Below are 19,205 nucleotides of genomic sequence, written 5' to 3' on the forward strand. Positions count from 1 at the left end.
TAATAACAAATAATTGGCTAATTTCTCTATAAGCAAAAAACCTGCATTATGGGTCGAAACCTTGCATTATTTTTTTTACAGATTATATATAATAAAAGGAATGTTCATGCAAAATTTCAAGTTTCAGCTTTGCGTATTCGGCTTCGGCCTTCAATTTTTATCCCGAAACTTCAAATTATCACATATTAATAATTTTGCATATAAAAATTAAAAATTATATAAATTATTTAATCTAAAGTTATACAACAATAAAAGGTGGCATATTTTATTTTTTTCTTATTTAGGCATTTACTTTGCCTTGCACTTTTACATAATTTAATCATTTTTTAATAAAATGAAACTTGTGATCGGCAAATGATCGTCAAAGTGATATAAAGCATGTTCGCTATGCTCCCGGTGAACCGGGTCCTCTGGAATTTTTTGATTTGTAATTATTTGTAATCATCCGGACCCATGCGTCATTACATGGAACCCGAGCTGGGAACTTGGGGATAATGTATTCGTTGCGCCATCTCTTATTAATTATTCTGAATTCATACTGTGTAATAGCTGCTTCTCGAAGAGCGTCATACCAACAAAGATAAAGATACTGTATCAACAAATAATTTATTATTATGATCCTCAAGTTTTAAGATTCTTAATAAGATTTCTTCTGGAGCATCCATCTTGGTTTCCACCTTGGTTAATAATGTATGTTGGAAAAGTACATCAATTTTCACAATCAAAAAATTCGTCGGAAACTCCAATAACGAAGAAATTATTAACGAGGTGTGTTTGCTGATGCCGTTTGATATTATTATTTAATTTTAAATTTATTAAATTTATTAATTTTTTTTTTTCTAGAATCATTTAACTGGAATGGTTAATCTTTATCCAAATATAATTCAATTTTATGGAGTTACTAAATTAAAAGGTAAAATAATTTAATTTATTTGTAATGACTTTTTTTTTCCAAAAGTATTTTGTTTATATGTTTTTTTTCATACTTTAGATGAAATAAATTATTCACTCGTACTTGAAAGTGGAACATTAGGAAAATATTTAAGAGATAACATTATAACCTTTAAATAAGAGAGCCAATTAAAGTTTGCCAAAGAAATTTCAAGTGCGACTTCATGGTTACATATTGATAAGGGAATTATACACGGAGACCTTGTAAGTATAATGTATTAATTTTATCTTATATTTCTTTTATATTTATTAGTATCTAATTAACATATTCTTTTTTTTTAACATCCTAATAATATTTTAATTCAAAAAAGATACAATCAAATTTGCAGATTTTGGACGTTCATTTATAAAAGGGCGGATCCGATAGTAATACTGATACGGGTGTAATATCTTATATGGATTCATTCGTGTCTTTTAACCGAAAAATTCGTAATATTCTGGGAATTAACAAGTGGTAAAACCACCTTTCGATTTTGAAACAAAAAATAACGATCTTTTTGAAATTTTTAAAATTAAGTCTGATATTCTTAACGGTAAAAGAGAAAACTCTATTTCAAATCCCTATAAGAAATATGTATACGGAAAGGATACGTTTTGTATACATTTTACGTACGTTTCTATAGATTCCGTATACAAATTCCGTATATTTAATAAGCAATTAATTTTTGAAAAAACTAATGTATAAGAAAATGTATACGGAAAAAATTAATCATGCGGAATGTATACGGAATTTTTAAACTTAACGGTTAATATATTTAGAGATAATTTTACAAAAATTCCGTATCATAACACGAGATCACATGATTGTTTATTGTTTTGTTATGATACGTTTTTTGTTTTTATATAAACCCTTACTTTGATGAGTTTGATCTTCCGATTTTCCTTTCTGTCTTTCCTTTCCTTTCTCTTTCTCTTGTCTTATTTTTGTTATTTTTTCTAAATTTTTCTTCTTACTTCGTCACCCCCTTTTAAAAACAAATTTTTTTTTTTCGTACCTCACTTTAAAAAAAATTTTTTTTTCGTCACTCTCCTTTGAAAAAAATTTTTTTTTCGTCACTCTCCTTTGAAAAAAAATTTTTTTTCGTCACTCCCTTAAAAAAAAATTGTTTCTTTTATTCCCACTCTCCTTTTTTTTAAAAAAAATTTTTCTATTTCCTCTTTATAAAAAAATTTTTATTTTTCTAACTTTGACGTCCTCCCTTTAAAAAAAAATTTTTTTTTAACTTTCCTAACTTCGTTATCCCTCTTTTTAAAATAATATTTTTTTTGGTTTATTCTTTATTCCCCTTTCTTCTTTATTTATATTTAATTTCATAGGCCAGCAGATTTTTTTTGTGAGAATATTCAGTTTCTTTTTTCTTTTTTGTTGATCAGTTTGGGAGTCCTTTTCTTTTTGTAGGATGATTCAGGATTTTTTTTCGTTTTTTAGGTCAGTTCAAATTTTCTTGTTTTTTTGTAGGTTGGGTTCAGATTCTTTTCTTTTTGTAGGTTGTTTCAGTTTTGTTGCTTCAGAGTCTTCTTTTTTTGTAGGTCAGTTTTGGATTTATTTTGTTGTTTTGGTTTCTTTTTCATTAGACGCCTCATAATTCTTTCTTTTATGTAGGTCAGACATTCTGGAGTTCTCTTTCTTTTTTTGTAGGAATGCTGACCTTTGGTGACTTGGACGATTGCAGATACTATATGAGGGGGGTTTTGTTTCCAATTTTTTTTTTGTTCTTTTAGGTTGTTTGACTCCAAATGAACCTGATGGTTTTAATAAGGAGGGAATTTTCATAATGTATTTGTACTTTGTTTATTTTTTATTTTTTATTTAATTTAATAAAGTGAAATTAGATTTATGTAAATACAATTATAGTAAACTGTAATACAAATAGTAAATTCAGTGACCAAATCGTATAAATTTCGTGATAAAATCAGTGATCAAATCATGTAAATTCCATATAAATTCCGTATCCAAACCATATTTTTAGTGATACGGAATTGTGCATTTTTCCGTATCCTATTATGATACGTTATTTCTAAGGAAAAAAAATCGTATAAAAACTTTATAAAAAACGTATCCAATTTTTTTATAGGGAATACAAATGATAAATTCGTTGCTCTTTATAAAAGTAAGTATAATAAAGTACTATTATAAATTAAAAATTAAATTAACAATGAAGAAGATTTAAAATTTTTTTTTTTACTTTATTTAAATAAAATGCTGGAAGCATGAACCAGGTGAAAGAGCGGATTAGGGATAGGAATCGATTCTAATTTTGAGAATCGATTATAGAATCGACTAATCGCGATTAATCGAATCTTGCATAATACAACTGCGGCTGCTCTTACGTTTTTAAAGTTAGAAAATTTGACGGCAAGTCATGTTGTACATCTAATCCAATTCCGGTTAATGAATTTTATTAATCAGAATTTTTTCTTTCGAACCAATCTAAATTTTTTCTGTTCCCCCTTTGTTTTTTTTCTTGAACTGATCTTTTACTTTCAGTTCTTTCTTTTTTTTCATATTTCCTCTTTTCTCTCTCGTAACATCTTTTTCTTTTCTTTTTTCTTTTCTTTTTTTAAAAATTTTTCATTTTTTTTTCTTTTTCAGTTTTTTTTCAAACTGAAATTTTTTTTTGTTTTTTCTATTCTTTCCCCGTTTAGATTTGGACTTTTTTCCCCAAACCGAAAAACTATTATTATTTTTTTTATATTAAATAATCTTATTGTTTCAGTCTTTCAAGACTGATTTTTTTTTATATTATTTCTTTTTTTCGGTACTTATTTTTTTTCGGATTCCCTTTTTTTTTTGAAAATTTCCCTTTTTTAAACCGATTTTTTTCTTTAACCTTTTTCTTTTCCCACAATTTTTTTTTCATTTTTTTTTCTTTTTCTTTCAAATTTTTTTGTTATTTTTTCTTTCTTTTTCCTTTTCGGTTTTTTTTTCAATTTTTTTTTTCATTTTTATTTTTCAAAATTTTTTTTATTATTTTTTTTTCTGTTTTTTTCCGATTGGCTTTTTCTCCAATCTGAAAATTTTTCCCCTTTTCCTTTTTCAGTTTGGCTTTTCAAACTGAATTTTTTTTTCCTAGATACATTCTTTCACCATTTAGGTTTGGATCAATGCTGCGGCGTCATGGTTATTACTCATGACAATAGTTTTTCAGAATTTTTTTTCATATTAATTAGTGAGATAATTTTTTTTCTATAACAATAGATTGCTATAATGAATTTCTTGAGATATAATAACAATATTTATGTATTTTTTTTTCAGCAGAAGATGTAATTTTTTTTAATGCTACAATAAAATTTTTTAAGATAAAAAAAAAAGATTTTTTGTAACAATGTAACAATAAACTACTTATACAAAATTATCTTTGTAAATGTATAAATAAATCATAAATTTCGTAGTACTGAAACATTTCTTTCATATTAAATAAAATTTCCATTTAATAATAATATTTCATATACTGTATAACACTTGCACACAATTCATTGTTATTTGTATAATCATATAAATTGTGTAATTTATTATATTTATTCCTACTAATACCATCATAATAATAGTAAAAAACTAAACCTATTCACACTGCATGGCAAATAAAAATATAAATTATGTTGTTTATTATTACTCTCATCCCCGGCGCATCGCGACGGGCTACATCTTAGTTAGTAATAAATAAATTTTGAGATTATCCGCAGAAATATTTTTTTAATTATAAAAAAAATTTCTTATTTAATGGTTTACTTCAGAAATTGGGTAGTTTCTCGCTCTCTCTCAAAAAAAAAAAGAATTAAATAATTAATGAATCGTTCAACAAATCATAAACACTAGGAAAACGGAAACCGTTGAGGGTCCGTCGCTTAATACGTTTACATACATATATAAATGGTTACACAAAATGTGTTGCTAAAAATAAAGCGTTACAAAAAATGTGATACAAACATAAAAGGAAATAAGCAGGGGCTAAATTATAGTGACGTAGGTGGAAGGAAGGAAAAATACATGGGTTAAACCGGTACTGCAAATTTATCTAGTTCCGTACAATAAATAGTCCTTCGCTACGCTCCGGACAATAAAACTGACCACTTACTATCAAATAACATATCCTTAATAAGCCGATCAACTCAATAAACCAGAACATAAAAGAGAAATGTAATGAATGTAAAAAAAGAAGGAAACCTTTATATGAAAGTCATCAGATTTGTCGTATTTGTTATCAAATGAAGAAAATATTTAAACCAAGTGGAAACAAAATTATCGATGATTTCATTAGATTTACACAAACTAATCTTATTAAAAAAGAAGGAAAAATGGAATTTGTTCCTTTAATCAATTTAAAAATAGAGTATTTTTTTCTAAAGGAGGATTTAGTAAAGTTTATAAAGCTACTTGGATTGATGGGTCCAATTATTGAATGGAATTATGAAATTCAACCTCATCGTAAACTAATTATACAGTTGCTCTCAAAGAACTTAATTCTAAAAACATCACATCTAGAGAATTAAACGAGGTTAAATACATACATACAGTATTTAAATTATGTATTAATTAATACAGTAATATAAAATAAATTTCTTATATAGCTAAAGATATTTTATAATTATTATGCAAAATGGGAAAGACAGTATAATAAAAATAATTTACGTAATGTTCAAAAACTAATTGTATTTAGTACATATTTTGGAATTACACGAGATCCTGAAAATCAAAATATAAAAAATATAATCATTATTATGGATTATTATTTTTGTTATATATGTCTTTCTTTAATGTTAATATTTCAAATTAATAAATTTATTAATTTTAAAATTGATAATTTTTATCATCATAATTTAATAATATTTGAGACTTTAAATCTTTATGAATTACGCTGAATTTATTATGTTCAAAAGATTATTCTCATTTTAAAGGAACATCATTATTGAAAATTTTTTTATTTTTAAATCACATTCAAGTGAATGAATATTATTGTGATATATAAATATAATATTTTATATCATTTCAGAAATTATGAAAATTTTATTAAATAAACAATAATAACTTCAAATAAAAAAAGGTCATTAATAATAAAACTTCCAATTTAGTTCCAAAATAGGTCAATAAGAAAAAAAAAAATTTTTTTTCTTTTTATCCCTTATAAGTTTTAACCGATAAAAATATTTAAACTATTTGAGTACGAGAAAAAAATAAATAAATTTTCAAAGACCGACTTGGAAGTGAGATACCCGTAATTTCGACATGATTAATGAATGTATACTCAATCCGCCAATTCAAGACCTATTTGATCAAGATTCCAAAGTAACTTGATTACCGTCTAGTTTAGAAACAGGATCATGGTTAATTTCTCAGGACGTCAGGGCGTTGCATAGATTCTAAAGTCATTTCCAATGCGCAATTCATAACCATATCAGAATTTCTTTACAGTTTTTACAAAGAGTAACTTTATCACGCGTAAAGATATACATACTGCCAACATAATTTTGTGAAGAAGTAGTCGTGGATGAGTTTGCATTCGGATCGTCAAAAAAGACACGAATTGTAAACGGATATCCAAGATAATTTTTTTTGACTCTAATCCGATCTTGCCAATGAGTTAAACTATGGTTTTAAGAAAAAATTTAGTGTTTTATTTTTTCACAAGAAAAAAAAATAGTATTAATTACAAAAAAAAACTTACAGATATCTGTTTGGACGGTAATAATCGAGTATTTGCTTTAACAATTCTCCTTCAGTATAACCGATTTATATACTTGTAGTTTATAAGAAACGAATACCTAACATCATTTGAATTCAAAAATTCGGTATCACTTTTTTTAAAAGGAATCAAATCAGTGTCAACACCAATTTTTTTTCTCTTGGAACATAATTAAAAGTTCTGCTTGTTTGATCATCCTCTTCAATCCAAACATCTGGATGACATGATTGCCAATAGCAACAAAGACGATCAACATTGCAATGATGTAAAAGAATATTGGACCAAAAGCTGCAACATCTGGATATTCCATATGACCAACATTGACATCACCAACTGCAGAATGTAAAGCATCATGAACAACCTCTACGGATGCAAAATTTCCATTTAAGTTTATATCTCTGGTCCATCAATGATTACTGAATTTTCACTAGTTTTTAACAAGGAAGATTTGATAAATATTAGGGTGAAAAGATGTTGAGCAATCTTTATCATGTTTAAGCAGCTTGTTTCATCAGCTTTGCTAAGGTAGTTCTCACTCAGATGCCTGTTTGTAGCAAATCCTTCGGGAGTATAAGGTGCGCCAACTTTTGGAACGTACGGTCTTTGAGTAGGATTTCCTAGGATATGAGAAATACAGTATAAGAGTATTGAGATCGATATTCGTTATTCTATTTTATCAATTATTTTTGATCATTTACTTTAGTCACCCACAAGGGACATTGTTCCAAGGTTTTTGAGAGTGTGTAAGCTCTTAACGGATTTGAAATTCCGAGTATCTTTTAGAATTATCTTTTTCAGTATCAGCGGCTACACGAACGGTCTCATCAAAAAAGAATAATGGTATACCATGAGCAAGGGTGGAAAGGTTCAAGTATGGAAATCGAAGATCTTCGAGAGCTTTTACATATCTTGCTTGAATCATTTTGATAACTATCAATTAAAAAAAGAAAGAAGCGAAGAGATCAATCATTTACTACTTTATAAACATTATATATAGTATTATAACAATAACCTTTGCTTCATTATAAATAAATACATTGTTCTAGAACATGATATAGGTTCGATGTCAAGTTGGAAACAAAATATCACCATGACGACAATAACCACCCTCAATTGATTCCAGGACTTTCTGTTATAAGTACCCAAAACACCTCGTAAGGTAACCCATATATCCCAGCGATTTGGTAAGATCCGAAGAATTTTTTTTGTCGAATGAGAGCAATTCCTCTCAAGAATAAGTTACGTTGTTCGACATATTTAACATATTTATCATCTGTCATAAGTATCTCGACAGCAAGGCGAAGTTTTGGCTCAGTACCTGAAGAAATACGAAATTAAAGAAATAATAATGAGTTGACGTAGTAATAAGAAATCATAACTAATAAATAATTAATACTTACACGATCACTCTCATTAGTTTCTGCCATAGGTTTTTAATTGATAATAAAAAAATTTGTTATGTCAGAGAATTTTGATAAATTACTCCTCTTTATGTTTTATTGATTTCTTTTCGATCTTCATATTCTCTTTTTCTTTTTGACAAATCATAAAAGCACTATTATTATCTTTGGTTATTACACAGATATAAAAGGAATTGAGATGAATTGAATGGATTGAATCAGCTGTCAAATAATTATAATTATAAAAATTGAATTTTGTTTAACGTACGATTAGTATGGAAAAAAATAACTAATATTAGAAATTCCTTTTCAACTTTTAGTGACATTTCATTAGCTGCACAATAACCAAACATTTTGAATGTTAATTATTTAGACGCCAAGTAATAATGTTGGCGAGATTTTTTGTTCTTAAAATAATTTCATTCAAAGTCGGGTTCGAATCAGAGTTTAATAATAAGCTTTTTAATTATTACCAAATGTGGACAATAAATGAATCATGAGACCTGATTTTTAATTGTTAAAATTCTCTATTATTCTTCTTAAAGATATATGAGACTTTTTTTTTTTGTGAAAAGGGAAGACGGAATTTTTTTTTTATTAATCAGACAAAGCAGAAAATAATATTTCCAAATTGGAAAATTCTGACATATCAACGTTAATTTATATGGAAATTTGAATTAATTATCCCTTCTATTTTTAGAGATGATCACAAGGAGATTTTGATTGTTTTATTTGTACAGTGTAACTTCAAAGTGTAACTTCATAAACGTGATTTCGATCTAATTAATCGCTCGGGATGATTTTGCAAGACAAGAATACTGTACTACTAAATTAGGAGATTAAGGGATTTCGTTATCTACTATATAGATAATATCAAAAATAAAAAAAAAATTAAACCCATTTAAAAACTTCTAAAAAAGAGAACATTATGTTCTAATATTAAATCAATTATTGATCTTATTAACACGAAACCTATTCTAGTTTCTCCAATTAACTCTAGTTGACCTGAATCCTGATTTCGAATTATTAGATCGTTTTATTCGCTACTCACTTTTTCGTTATATTAACAAATAATTCATTTTATTTACAAAATGATTAAACTTAATAAATATGGTTTCGGAGAATTTCAAACATTTAAAAATCAGTTAATTGATGATAAACTCTAAAAATGGAAAAGTATAGAAAAAAAGCAAATAAAAAGTGATATAAAATTCTTAAATCGAAAAAGTCTATTATCATTACGAAAATTCTAATTTTTCATCTCTTAGTACTTAAAAAATAGTTAGATATTTTCTTTCCAGTTAAATTGAAGGATGTTAAATTATCCAACGGCTAAGATTAAATTCAGCTCAATAAAGCTTAGAAATAAAGCAAAGCTACTGTAACGAAAACGAACTTTTGAGAAATCAGAAATTACGTATAAATATTTAAACGCGAATATGTTACTTAAATAATGTATCAAATATTAAATTCTAATTTTTATTCTTAATAGTCTAATACCATGTTTTTAGATGTTTACCATAAACCTTCTCTGGTGAGGATTGGGCTAATTGTTCATGATTAAATTTTACAATATAACATAACTGAATTCTTATAGTGTTTAAAAATGTGTTAATATTTTTCTTGTACTGAATAATTGAATAAATTAATCAAATGTACAGTATATATCATGATATCAAAATTGTCATTAATACATGGTGATAATTATATTTTTAACATTTGTGACAATTATATCGAATGACATAATCATATTTAATGACATAATCATGACTTATTTTACATCATTGTATAATATATATACCTAAAAACACATATGATTATACGGTCACAGTTTTTCTATAATCTTTTTATCCTATTTAACAAAATGTTTGGACATATAAGATTAATTAGATATGGTCTCAAAAAGCATTCAACGTTCCAACCTTCTGGTTTCAAAAAATATTCGACATTCCAACCTCCTGGTAATCTAGGGAAAGAATTTAAGTTGATGAATTTTCAATCTCCCGGTTTCAGAAAATATTCAACATACCAACCTCCTAGTGGTCTAGGATATTCAAGAAAAAAGATTTATGATCTGGAACGAAATTTAAATGAAATGGGACAAAAATTGAGAGAAGAAATTAATAATGTGAGACAAGAAATGGAGAAAAATTTAGGAGAAGAAATTAATAATGTGTGTCAAGTAATGTTAAGAAAAGAAATTAATAATGTGAGACAAGAAATAGGTCAAAATTTAGGAGAAGAAATTAATAATGTGAGAGAAGAAATAGGACAAAATTTAAGAAATAAAATAGAACAAGACTTAAGAAAAGAAATTAATGAAGTGAACCGAAATTCATTAAAAATCATCAATAGAGAATATGAAATATCAAGTGTGTAGTTATATTGATGATCTTTATTATTTTTTTTATTATTATAATACTTATTAACGTTAATGAATGTTAGGTTCTGTTTTAGTTACGCTTTCTGCTCTTTATTGCACTTGCATGACAACACTTGGTAAGGCTTTGCTTTATTTTCATTTATATTAATAAATATTAGTACTAATAATTTATGAAAATATGAATAATATAGCATGTTTATCAATTTTGGATAAATGGGAAAATTTAAAACTTTATTTTTCAAAACGTTTGGAAAATTTTGCAAGTTATTTTTAACTTATTCTTTCTTTCTTTTTACTTATTAAATTGATTCAAATTAACAATATTTTTTATTTATTATTTTTTTTTTACAGAAAAATGAACATTGGAAAAATGAAAACTTATTAAAGCCTAAATATTTCAATATTAATAATATCTTGGTGTGAATATGTAATAAATTAATATAGTTTGTTTTGCTATAAGATATTGATTTATTTTGAAATGATTTATTTCTTTTATTAAAAAAAAAATTATTCAAAATTTTAAAATTTTAATTTTCCTTAAGTTATAATAACTAATAAATCCTGATAAAATAATTAATGTAAGTTGAAATGAAAATTCATGAAATTATTGAAGGTATTATTTACTTTAATAATAAGAATTGTGTTTTAGTTGGGTAATAATTAAATAATACAATTTGTACAAAACTTAAGTAATTGAATATTATATATACTATCCCTATAAGAAATATGTATACGGAAAGGATATGTTTTGTATACATTTTATGTACGTTTCTATAGATTCCGTATGCAAATTCCGTATATTTAATAAGCAATTCATTTTTGAACATTTTTTAAAAAAACTAATGTATACGGAAAAAATGAATGTATACGGAATTTTTAAACTTAATATTTTTAGAAGATAATTTTACAAAAATCCCGTATCATAACACGAGATCACATGATTGTTTATTGATTTGTTATGATACGTTTTTTGTTTTTTATATAAACCCTTACTTTGATGAGTTTGATCTTCCGATCTTCCTTTCTGTCTTTCCTTTTTTTTCTCTTTTCTCTTGTCTTATTTTTGTTATTTTTTCTAAAATTTTCTTCTTTCTTCATCACCCCCTTTTAAAAAAAAAAATTTTTTGATTTTATTCTTTTATTCCCACTCTTCTTTTTTTTTAAAAAAATTTTCTTCTTCCTATTTCTATTTCCTCTATAAAAAATTTTTTATTTTTCCAACTTTGACGTCCTCCCTTTAAAAAAAAATATTTTTTAACTTTCCTACCTTCGTTACCTCTCTTTTTAAAAAAATATTTTTTTTTGATTTATCCCTTTTCTTTTTTATTTATATTTATCCTTTTTTTTATTTCATAGGCCAGCAGATTTTTTTTTTTGTAAGAAGATTCAGTTTTCTTTTTTCTTTTTTGTAGATCAGTTTGGGAGTCCTTTCCTTTTTGTAGGATGGTTCATATGGAAAGCCGTCCTTGACAAAAGGTTGATATCCAGACATCATGTTGGATAATGTCTAGACATCATGTTTGATATATGTAGAATAATGTTTGTACATCATTCAACATGATACTCAAGCATCAACCGACATGATGTCTTAGACATCATGTTACCAAATATAGTAAATTTTATTTTGTGTAACTCATAAATATACTATATTTGGTAATTTGATCAGCATGATGTCTAGACATCATGTCGGTTGATGTCTTTCACATCATGTTAAATAATGTACAAACATCATCCTACATATATCAAACATGATGTCTAGACATACCATCATGATGTCTAAATATTATATTTCATGATGTTTGGACATCAACCTTTTGTCAAGGACGGCTTTCCATAGGTTCAGGATTTTTTCTTTTTTTAGGTCAGTTCAAATTTTTTGTAAGTTGGGTTCAGATTCTTTTCTTTTGTAAGTTGTTACAGTTTTGTTGCTTCGGAGTCTTCTTTTTTTGTAGGTTAGTTTGGATTTATTTTGTTGTTTTGGTTTCTTTTTCATCAGACACTTCATAATTCTTTTCTTTTATGTAGGTCAGACATTCTGGAGTTCTCTTTCTTTTTTTGTAGGAATGCTAACCTTTGGTGACTTAGATGATTGCAGATACTATATGAGGGGGTTTTGTTTCCAATTAAGTTAGACGTTCTTATGTTTCTTTTTTTTTTGTTTTTTTAGGTTATTTGACTCCAAATGAACCTGAACTTATAGATAATTTTGGTTGCAATAGGTGGTTTTAATAAGGAGGGAATTTTCATAATGTATTTGTATTTTGTTTATTTTTTATTTTTTATTTAATTTAATAAAGTAAAATTAGATTTATGAAAATACAATTATAGTAAACTGTAATACAAATAGTAAAATTCAGTGACCAAATCGTATAAATTTCGTGATAAAATCAGTGATCAAATCATGTAAATTCCATATGAATCCCGTGCAAATTCCGTATCCAAACCATATTTTTAGTGATACGGAATTGTGCATTTTTCCGTATCCTATTATGATACGTTATTTCTAAGGAAAAAAATCATATAAAAACTTTATAAAAAACGTATCCAATTTTTTTATAGGGTATATGTTATGAATAATTGAATATTATGATTTACTATTGAAGATGATAAAAACCCTGATGTAAAAACTTTTTGATCAAATACTTTTAGATAATCCAAGTAACAGTTCTAAGCAGCAGATAATAAAAGAAATTATTAATACCAAAAGTAATAGATTTAAAACATTATCACAAATAAACATGCTTAATTAATCTCAATGTGGATTGATAAATGATTAGAGATTACTATGGATAAATTTAAACATATTTAATTTATTATTATTATAGATGGTTGAAAGTATGTAAAGATTTTAGCACTTCCTTTATTGGCAAATTTAAGGAATATTTTATATTAGAGATCAATAACCAATTACGATTTCTTCAAGTTTATTACAAATAAATTCTTAGATGATATCAGAATGTGGAAATCATTTAAATAAACTTTAAATAACAGTGTAAAAAAATCCTTTTACTTTTTAACGAAGTCAATCATAAAATTATTAATATAGCTTTGATTTGACTCATTTAGTTCATAAGTTATTTTTGTGTATTTATTGCATTTTTTCAAAAGAAATTTCGTTATTTTCTAAACATTAAAATTTCCACTGATTGTTGGAATAACAATAATGATTTCTATATATTATATTTAATTTCTTAAATATGATAAAGAAAATTTTGAAAAAAAAAATCAATAAAAAATCAATACATGTTTTAAACCAGAAATATAAATATATACTATGATATAGTATACAAATAATAAATGAATTTGCCATAATACTTGATGTTACCAATTATTAATAGTGTCAAAAATCATATTTAAAAAGAAAAATTACTTTATAAATTTTGATAATTTAAAGTATGATATCAATATCGAAATCAATTTCATTGGTAATATATTCTACATTTAAATTAAAGAAATTAGGTTTGTAATATTGACTAAGGATTTTCATTTACAGTATATTTAAAAATATGTTTACATACCATTATTATTAAAATTTACATCAATGTCTAAGTTGATTTCTTCTGTAAGGTAATCTAAAGAATATATAAACAATTTTATTAAAATTAAATCATGAATTTAATATATATTTACGAAAAAGTAATTACCCTCATTTTCATATAATTTTTTTCTTTTAATACTTCGACCTAAATAATTAGTAAACAATTATTTACTAAAGTTTTATCAATTACATTTATTTGTAATTTACAATAATTATCATACCATCATTATTATCTTCAGTTAAATCATCCCTCAAATCTTCTTTTTAATTTTTCTAAATTAATAGATTGACTTCTTGAACTCTTTAAAGACATTGCAGAATTAATCATGGCACTTAAAGGTCTGCTCTTATAAATGGCATCTGGATTATTTTTTGGCACAGGTCCAATATCTGATGATTTTATAATTTCAGTTGGATTTTTTTTATTGTGATTTCGACTTTCTTCCAATTGCATATTTTCAACTCTCTTATATATATCATCAGCTGTTGGTCTTTTACTTGGATCAGAATCCCAGCATTCTTTTTGAAATTTTTTTTACATATACTGTAATTAATTATACTTATTTATTTTTTTATTTTTTTTATTTATTAAGATATGCTATAATTTTTGGAAAACTAATCAAAGAAACTTTCTTGTATTCTTAACCTTTAAATCATATTCTAATTCTTGACGCCTGCATTCAGACATCTTTATCATGAAAAATAGGCTTATTTATTTATGATAACTTTCAAAATTTTTGATATTATTTTATATTAATAAGTTATCTCATCTTAGAGTGATTTATATACAAACCTCAAAATACTTTATCACCGTCTTATGTATCTCTTGTTTTAAAAAAAAATATTTAGACTTGCTAAATATAATTTCAGAAACTTTTTCAATATTTTAAACTCTAAATAAAGTAAAAATAACAGCAAATAATAAATTAATAGGAAATTTAAATAATATTAAATTTGAAAAGATAGAATTTAAGGACGAGATTTAAGAAAAATTATTGCGTGAATATTAATGTTATATTTGTATTATTAACTTTTAGTACTGACAGATGTTTTAAATTGTTAGCATTTTGTTAATTGGGAAAGTTTTCCTGCTGATGCAGTGCTTTGTAAGATATTGCTTTATTTTTTAAATCTTTCATATATAATAAAAAGATAAATATAATTCTAATTATTTTTTAAAATAATACATGTACAGTAATTGAAAATTTGTATGAACGTTCAAACAATCCTTACCTTCACAGTCTCAATATTGATCCTGCTGATGTTGACAGAAACTGGTTAATCAAGGAATTTTACCCAGTTAATTAACGTTAATTAACAGGTTAATATTAAAAATTCTATATAAATTGTACGACTTATTGCACATATCAAGATTAAAATATTTGTTAAAAAATTGATATCAACATATCTCTGGCCCGCACTGCCAAAATATGATTATTTCTTATAAGATCATTTCAAAATATCTTAAATCAGGTTATTTGGATATCATGACAAAAAAGTCGTCTACCAAAAACTACTATATCTAATAGTGGTCTTAAAAAAAATTTTTGAAATCATACATGAAATAATATTTACTATAAATTAAGCTGCAGTTACTTATTCCCAAATTGTTTTTATATATATAATTTATTATGTATTTTTTCGAAAAAGTATTCCTATATTTATGGATAAATATTATTAAGTACTGCACAAATATTATGGATTATTAAAAATGTATATATATTAAAATTATTTTATTTATTTAATGTGTCCATCTAAATTATACTAATATCATAATAAATAGGATCTTGAATAATTTCAAATTATTCGCTAATGTTATATTATTTATTTGAATTCTCCTTGGAAATAATAATTTTAAAATTGTTAATTTTATTAAAAGTTAGTTATATAACTTTAAGAACAAATAGTATTCGAACATTATAATCAATATGAAATCAATTATTAATTGGCCTATTAACTTAAATAGCTCTGTAAATTTTAGTAACGTTAATTTATATTCATATCCTTATTTACAAAATTATTTCCTTTTATGCGTTAAATAAATACATAATTTTATCTGAAATAATAAATTAAAAAATCCAGTACAATTTGTTATATTGAAATACTTCACATTCTTTTACATTAAAGTTATCTCTAATCACTTTTCATAAGAAGAATTACCGCACGAATATTATGATCAAAAGTTTTTCTGAAATTGAGTTGAATCATATTTGTAATTAAATCAGTATAAACATTCTCGAATTTCCAAGGAAGAATCATTGCTTTATTTTAACAAAAATAATCGTAAATAGATGATTTTTTCCTGAAGACTAAGTTCATTAGTACTTTAATTATATTGAATTATCAAATTCATTTTTCATCATAAATATACCTAAAATATAAAGTTCAGTTGCTATGAATTTTTAAATATTTCATAAGAATTACGCCGTTAATAATACATTTTTCCATTAAAAGAACTACATTCTTAAAAAATTTATAGCTTTGTGATTAAATCAATATTCGAACAGTATTAAAAATTTGAACAAATATACGATAAACTAAAATTATCAATTTTATATATACTTTTTTATATAAAAAATTACAAAAGGCTTTTTCGAAATGTAAATTTTTTTTTTTAAAAAAAAATAAAAGAAAGATTTTACATGATAGAAATAATTATCTGGAATGTTCTCGTGGAATTTGGAATGTAAATACAGTAACAAAATCGAATCGTTCGAGACGATAAATTTTGTTGGCTGATCAGCTGATGATCATGATGATCAGAGGTCATGCCAAATTCGCATGGGCTATGTATTATATTTGTTACACGATGATTGATGACCAAACTTATTGGTCAAAAAAAAATGTTGTACCTGTGAATAAAATAAAAATTTTTTCTTTTTTTAGACAAAAAAGACAAAAAAAAAAAATTAGTCTTTTTAAAAATTATGTCTTCTCTTAAGTTTACATCAAATTTATCAAGTTTATTATCCCAAAGTTTACTTAATACTCTTGATAATGACGAATATTATGATATTACAATTGAAGTTGGCAATGACACAGACGTAAAAATATTTCGTGCTCATATGGTTATTTTAAGTTGTCGTTCTCCTTATTTACGAAAAATTTTGTTAGCCAATAAAAAGGAAAGTGAAGATGAAAATTTGGCGCATATTAAATTACCAAATATTTTACCTGAAATTTTTGAAATAGTCTTAAGGTAAATTAATTGTTTTATTAGGCAAAATTTAAGTCAAAAAAAAAAGCTATTAATCGTTTATAAAGAACATTTTTAATTTTGCAAACTTTTTTTTTTTTTTTTTAGATATATTTATGGCGGAAAACTTGATTTGGAAATTAATGATACTTCAAATATCATTAAAGTCTTGGTTGCTGTCAGTGAACTAGGTCTTCAGGAATTAGTTCCCCTATTACAATCCTTTTTGATCAATAAAAATGTAAAATGGATGGAACAAAATTTTAATTTAGTATTTGAAACATGCTTTGAGAATGATTCCTTTCCTGAACTTCAAAAATATTGTGTTAAATTCTTATCCAAAAATCCAGATAATGCGTTCAAATTATTAAATTTATCTTCGATTTCAGAAAAATCTTTAATATCTCTTATTCAACATGAAAATCTTAAAATGAGTGTAGTTCAAATTTGGAATCATATTATTAAATGGGGACTTTCTCATAATTCGGAACTTCCTTCCGATATCACAAAATTTTCAAAGGATGATTTCTATGTATTAAAAGATACTTTAAAAGATTGTATTCCTTTTGTTAAATTTTTTTACTTATCCTCAAAAGAATTTTTGGATAATGTACTTCCTTTTAGAGATGTTTTACCCGAAGAATTACATATAGAGTTATTAAAGCTTTTTTTGAATAGTGATTATAAACCAACTGATTTTCAAATAATTAAAAGATTTGCTTCAAATAATTTTGATTCAAAAATTATTACAATTGATCATATTGAATTAATATCAAAATGGATTGATAAATTAGAAATTACGGACAAGATGAAAAATTTATACGAATTCAACTTAATTTTTCGTGCATCTCGTGATGGATTTACTCCTAAACAATTTCATGAAATTTGTGATGATAAATTTCGTACTATGTCATTTATTAAAGTGAAAGATAGTAATGAAATTCTTGGAGGTTATAATCCAATTGAATGGAAAACTGATTCTGGCTTTGGACATTCTAAAGATAGTTTTATATTCTCTTTTATGGATAGAAATTATATTCTAAGTCGAGTACAGAATGAAAAGCAAGCTGTTACTTATTATTCTCGTTACGGTCCATCATTTGGTAACGGTGACCTTATAATATTTGGAGGAACTGAACATACTTTTGATAATTATGTTAATTATTGTAAAAAATCATCTTATAAAAAACAAATTAGACAATCTATAGATAAATTTTCTATAGAAGATTGTGAAGTATTTCAGATTAAAAGATTTTCCTTTAACAATAAAATTCATGAAATTATCTCTGGTGAGTTTAAAAATTTTTTAAGTTATAATTATTTGATTCTTTCATTAATTAAATAAAATACCATTTTATAGATGATATTGATGATACCGATACCGATATCATTCATAGTACTATGTTCTCGGAGGAGATTATAGATGAATTTGCAGAATAAGCGGAACATTGGCGGAACTACCTTTTTAACGAAATAAGCACGTAATTTTTCGAATTAAAATTTGGTTCACTTTTTTTACTTCCTGAATCCTTTTCAAATTATTGTTGTTTTTTTTTTCTCTGACAAATTCATGATTTTCAAAAACAAAAAGATAATGTTGTAAACATTTTAAATTGGATATAATGATAAAAATGTAATAATTAGCAGGTTCAAGTGATTTTAAAATAAATTCGCTCGTATTAATTCAAATAAAAAAAGTGCATTTTTTTTTTATTTATATATGTACAAATTACTTTTAGCTTTGATTATGACATAACATGTTTTTCTACTTATTATTAATCCATTATTTTTATAGTCTCGTAAATCATGTATTGACAATAAACAATTTCTTATCTTCATATCTTTATTATGAATTAATACTTAAAATATTTGCTTTAATTAATTATAAAAAGCGCAGTTTTAAAGACTTTTTTAATATAATTTTAAATATCAAAAATTCATACATTAAGTAATTTTTTAAGTAACAATTCACGTGTTTGAAATGATTTAGAATATTTCTAAAAATATAATCCTAATCAGCTGTGTGCAGTTATGCAGTATCATGTATGACTATAGA

General features: G+C 24.9%; 4 protein-coding genes across 4 annotated transcripts; 2 read left to right on the forward strand and 2 right to left on the reverse strand.

Annotated features, from left to right (window-relative positions):
* Nucleotides 1-7,741: 7,741 nt before the first annotated feature.
* On the reverse strand, nt 7,742-8,059 carry OCT59_021081 (uncharacterized protein; the record flags this gene model as incomplete). The annotated part of the gene is made up of 2 exons (XM_025327168.2): nt 7,742-7,950; nt 8,029-8,059. The coding sequence occupies 2 exons, from the start codon at nt 8,057-8,059 to the stop codon at nt 7,742-7,744; spliced, it is 240 nt and encodes a 79-aa protein (XP_025172600.2).
* A 1,837-nt stretch (nt 8,060-9,896) lies between these two features.
* OCT59_021082 (uncharacterized protein) lies at nt 9,897-10,689 on the forward strand (the record flags this gene model as incomplete). Its single annotated transcript, XM_025327169.1, has 3 exons — nt 9,897-10,404; nt 10,478-10,531; nt 10,607-10,689. 3 exons carry the CDS (start codon nt 9,897-9,899, stop codon nt 10,687-10,689), a joined length of 645 nt encoding a protein of 214 aa, XP_025172601.1.
* Nucleotides 10,690-14,197: 3,508 nt separating this feature from the next.
* OCT59_021083 (uncharacterized protein) lies at nt 14,198-14,407 on the reverse strand (the record flags this gene model as incomplete). Its single annotated transcript, XM_025319916.2, has 1 exon — nt 14,198-14,407. One exon carries the CDS (start codon nt 14,405-14,407, stop codon nt 14,198-14,200), a length of 210 nt encoding a protein of 69 aa, XP_025172602.2.
* A 2,473-nt stretch (nt 14,408-16,880) lies between these two features.
* OCT59_021084 (uncharacterized protein) lies at nt 16,881-18,589 on the forward strand (the record flags this gene model as incomplete). The annotated part of the gene is made up of 3 exons (XM_066149612.1): nt 16,881-17,152; nt 17,258-18,438; nt 18,510-18,589. The coding sequence occupies 3 exons, from the start codon at nt 16,881-16,883 to the stop codon at nt 18,587-18,589; spliced, it is 1,533 nt and encodes a 510-aa protein (XP_065990501.1).
* Nucleotides 18,590-19,205: the final 616 nt, after the last annotated feature.

The sequence above is a fragment of the Rhizophagus irregularis genome, chromosome 3 (genome assembly GCF_026210795.1).
Source record: "Rhizophagus irregularis chromosome 3, complete sequence".
Classification (NCBI taxonomy): domain Eukaryota; kingdom Fungi; phylum Glomeromycota; class Glomeromycetes; order Glomerales; family Glomeraceae; genus Rhizophagus; species Rhizophagus irregularis.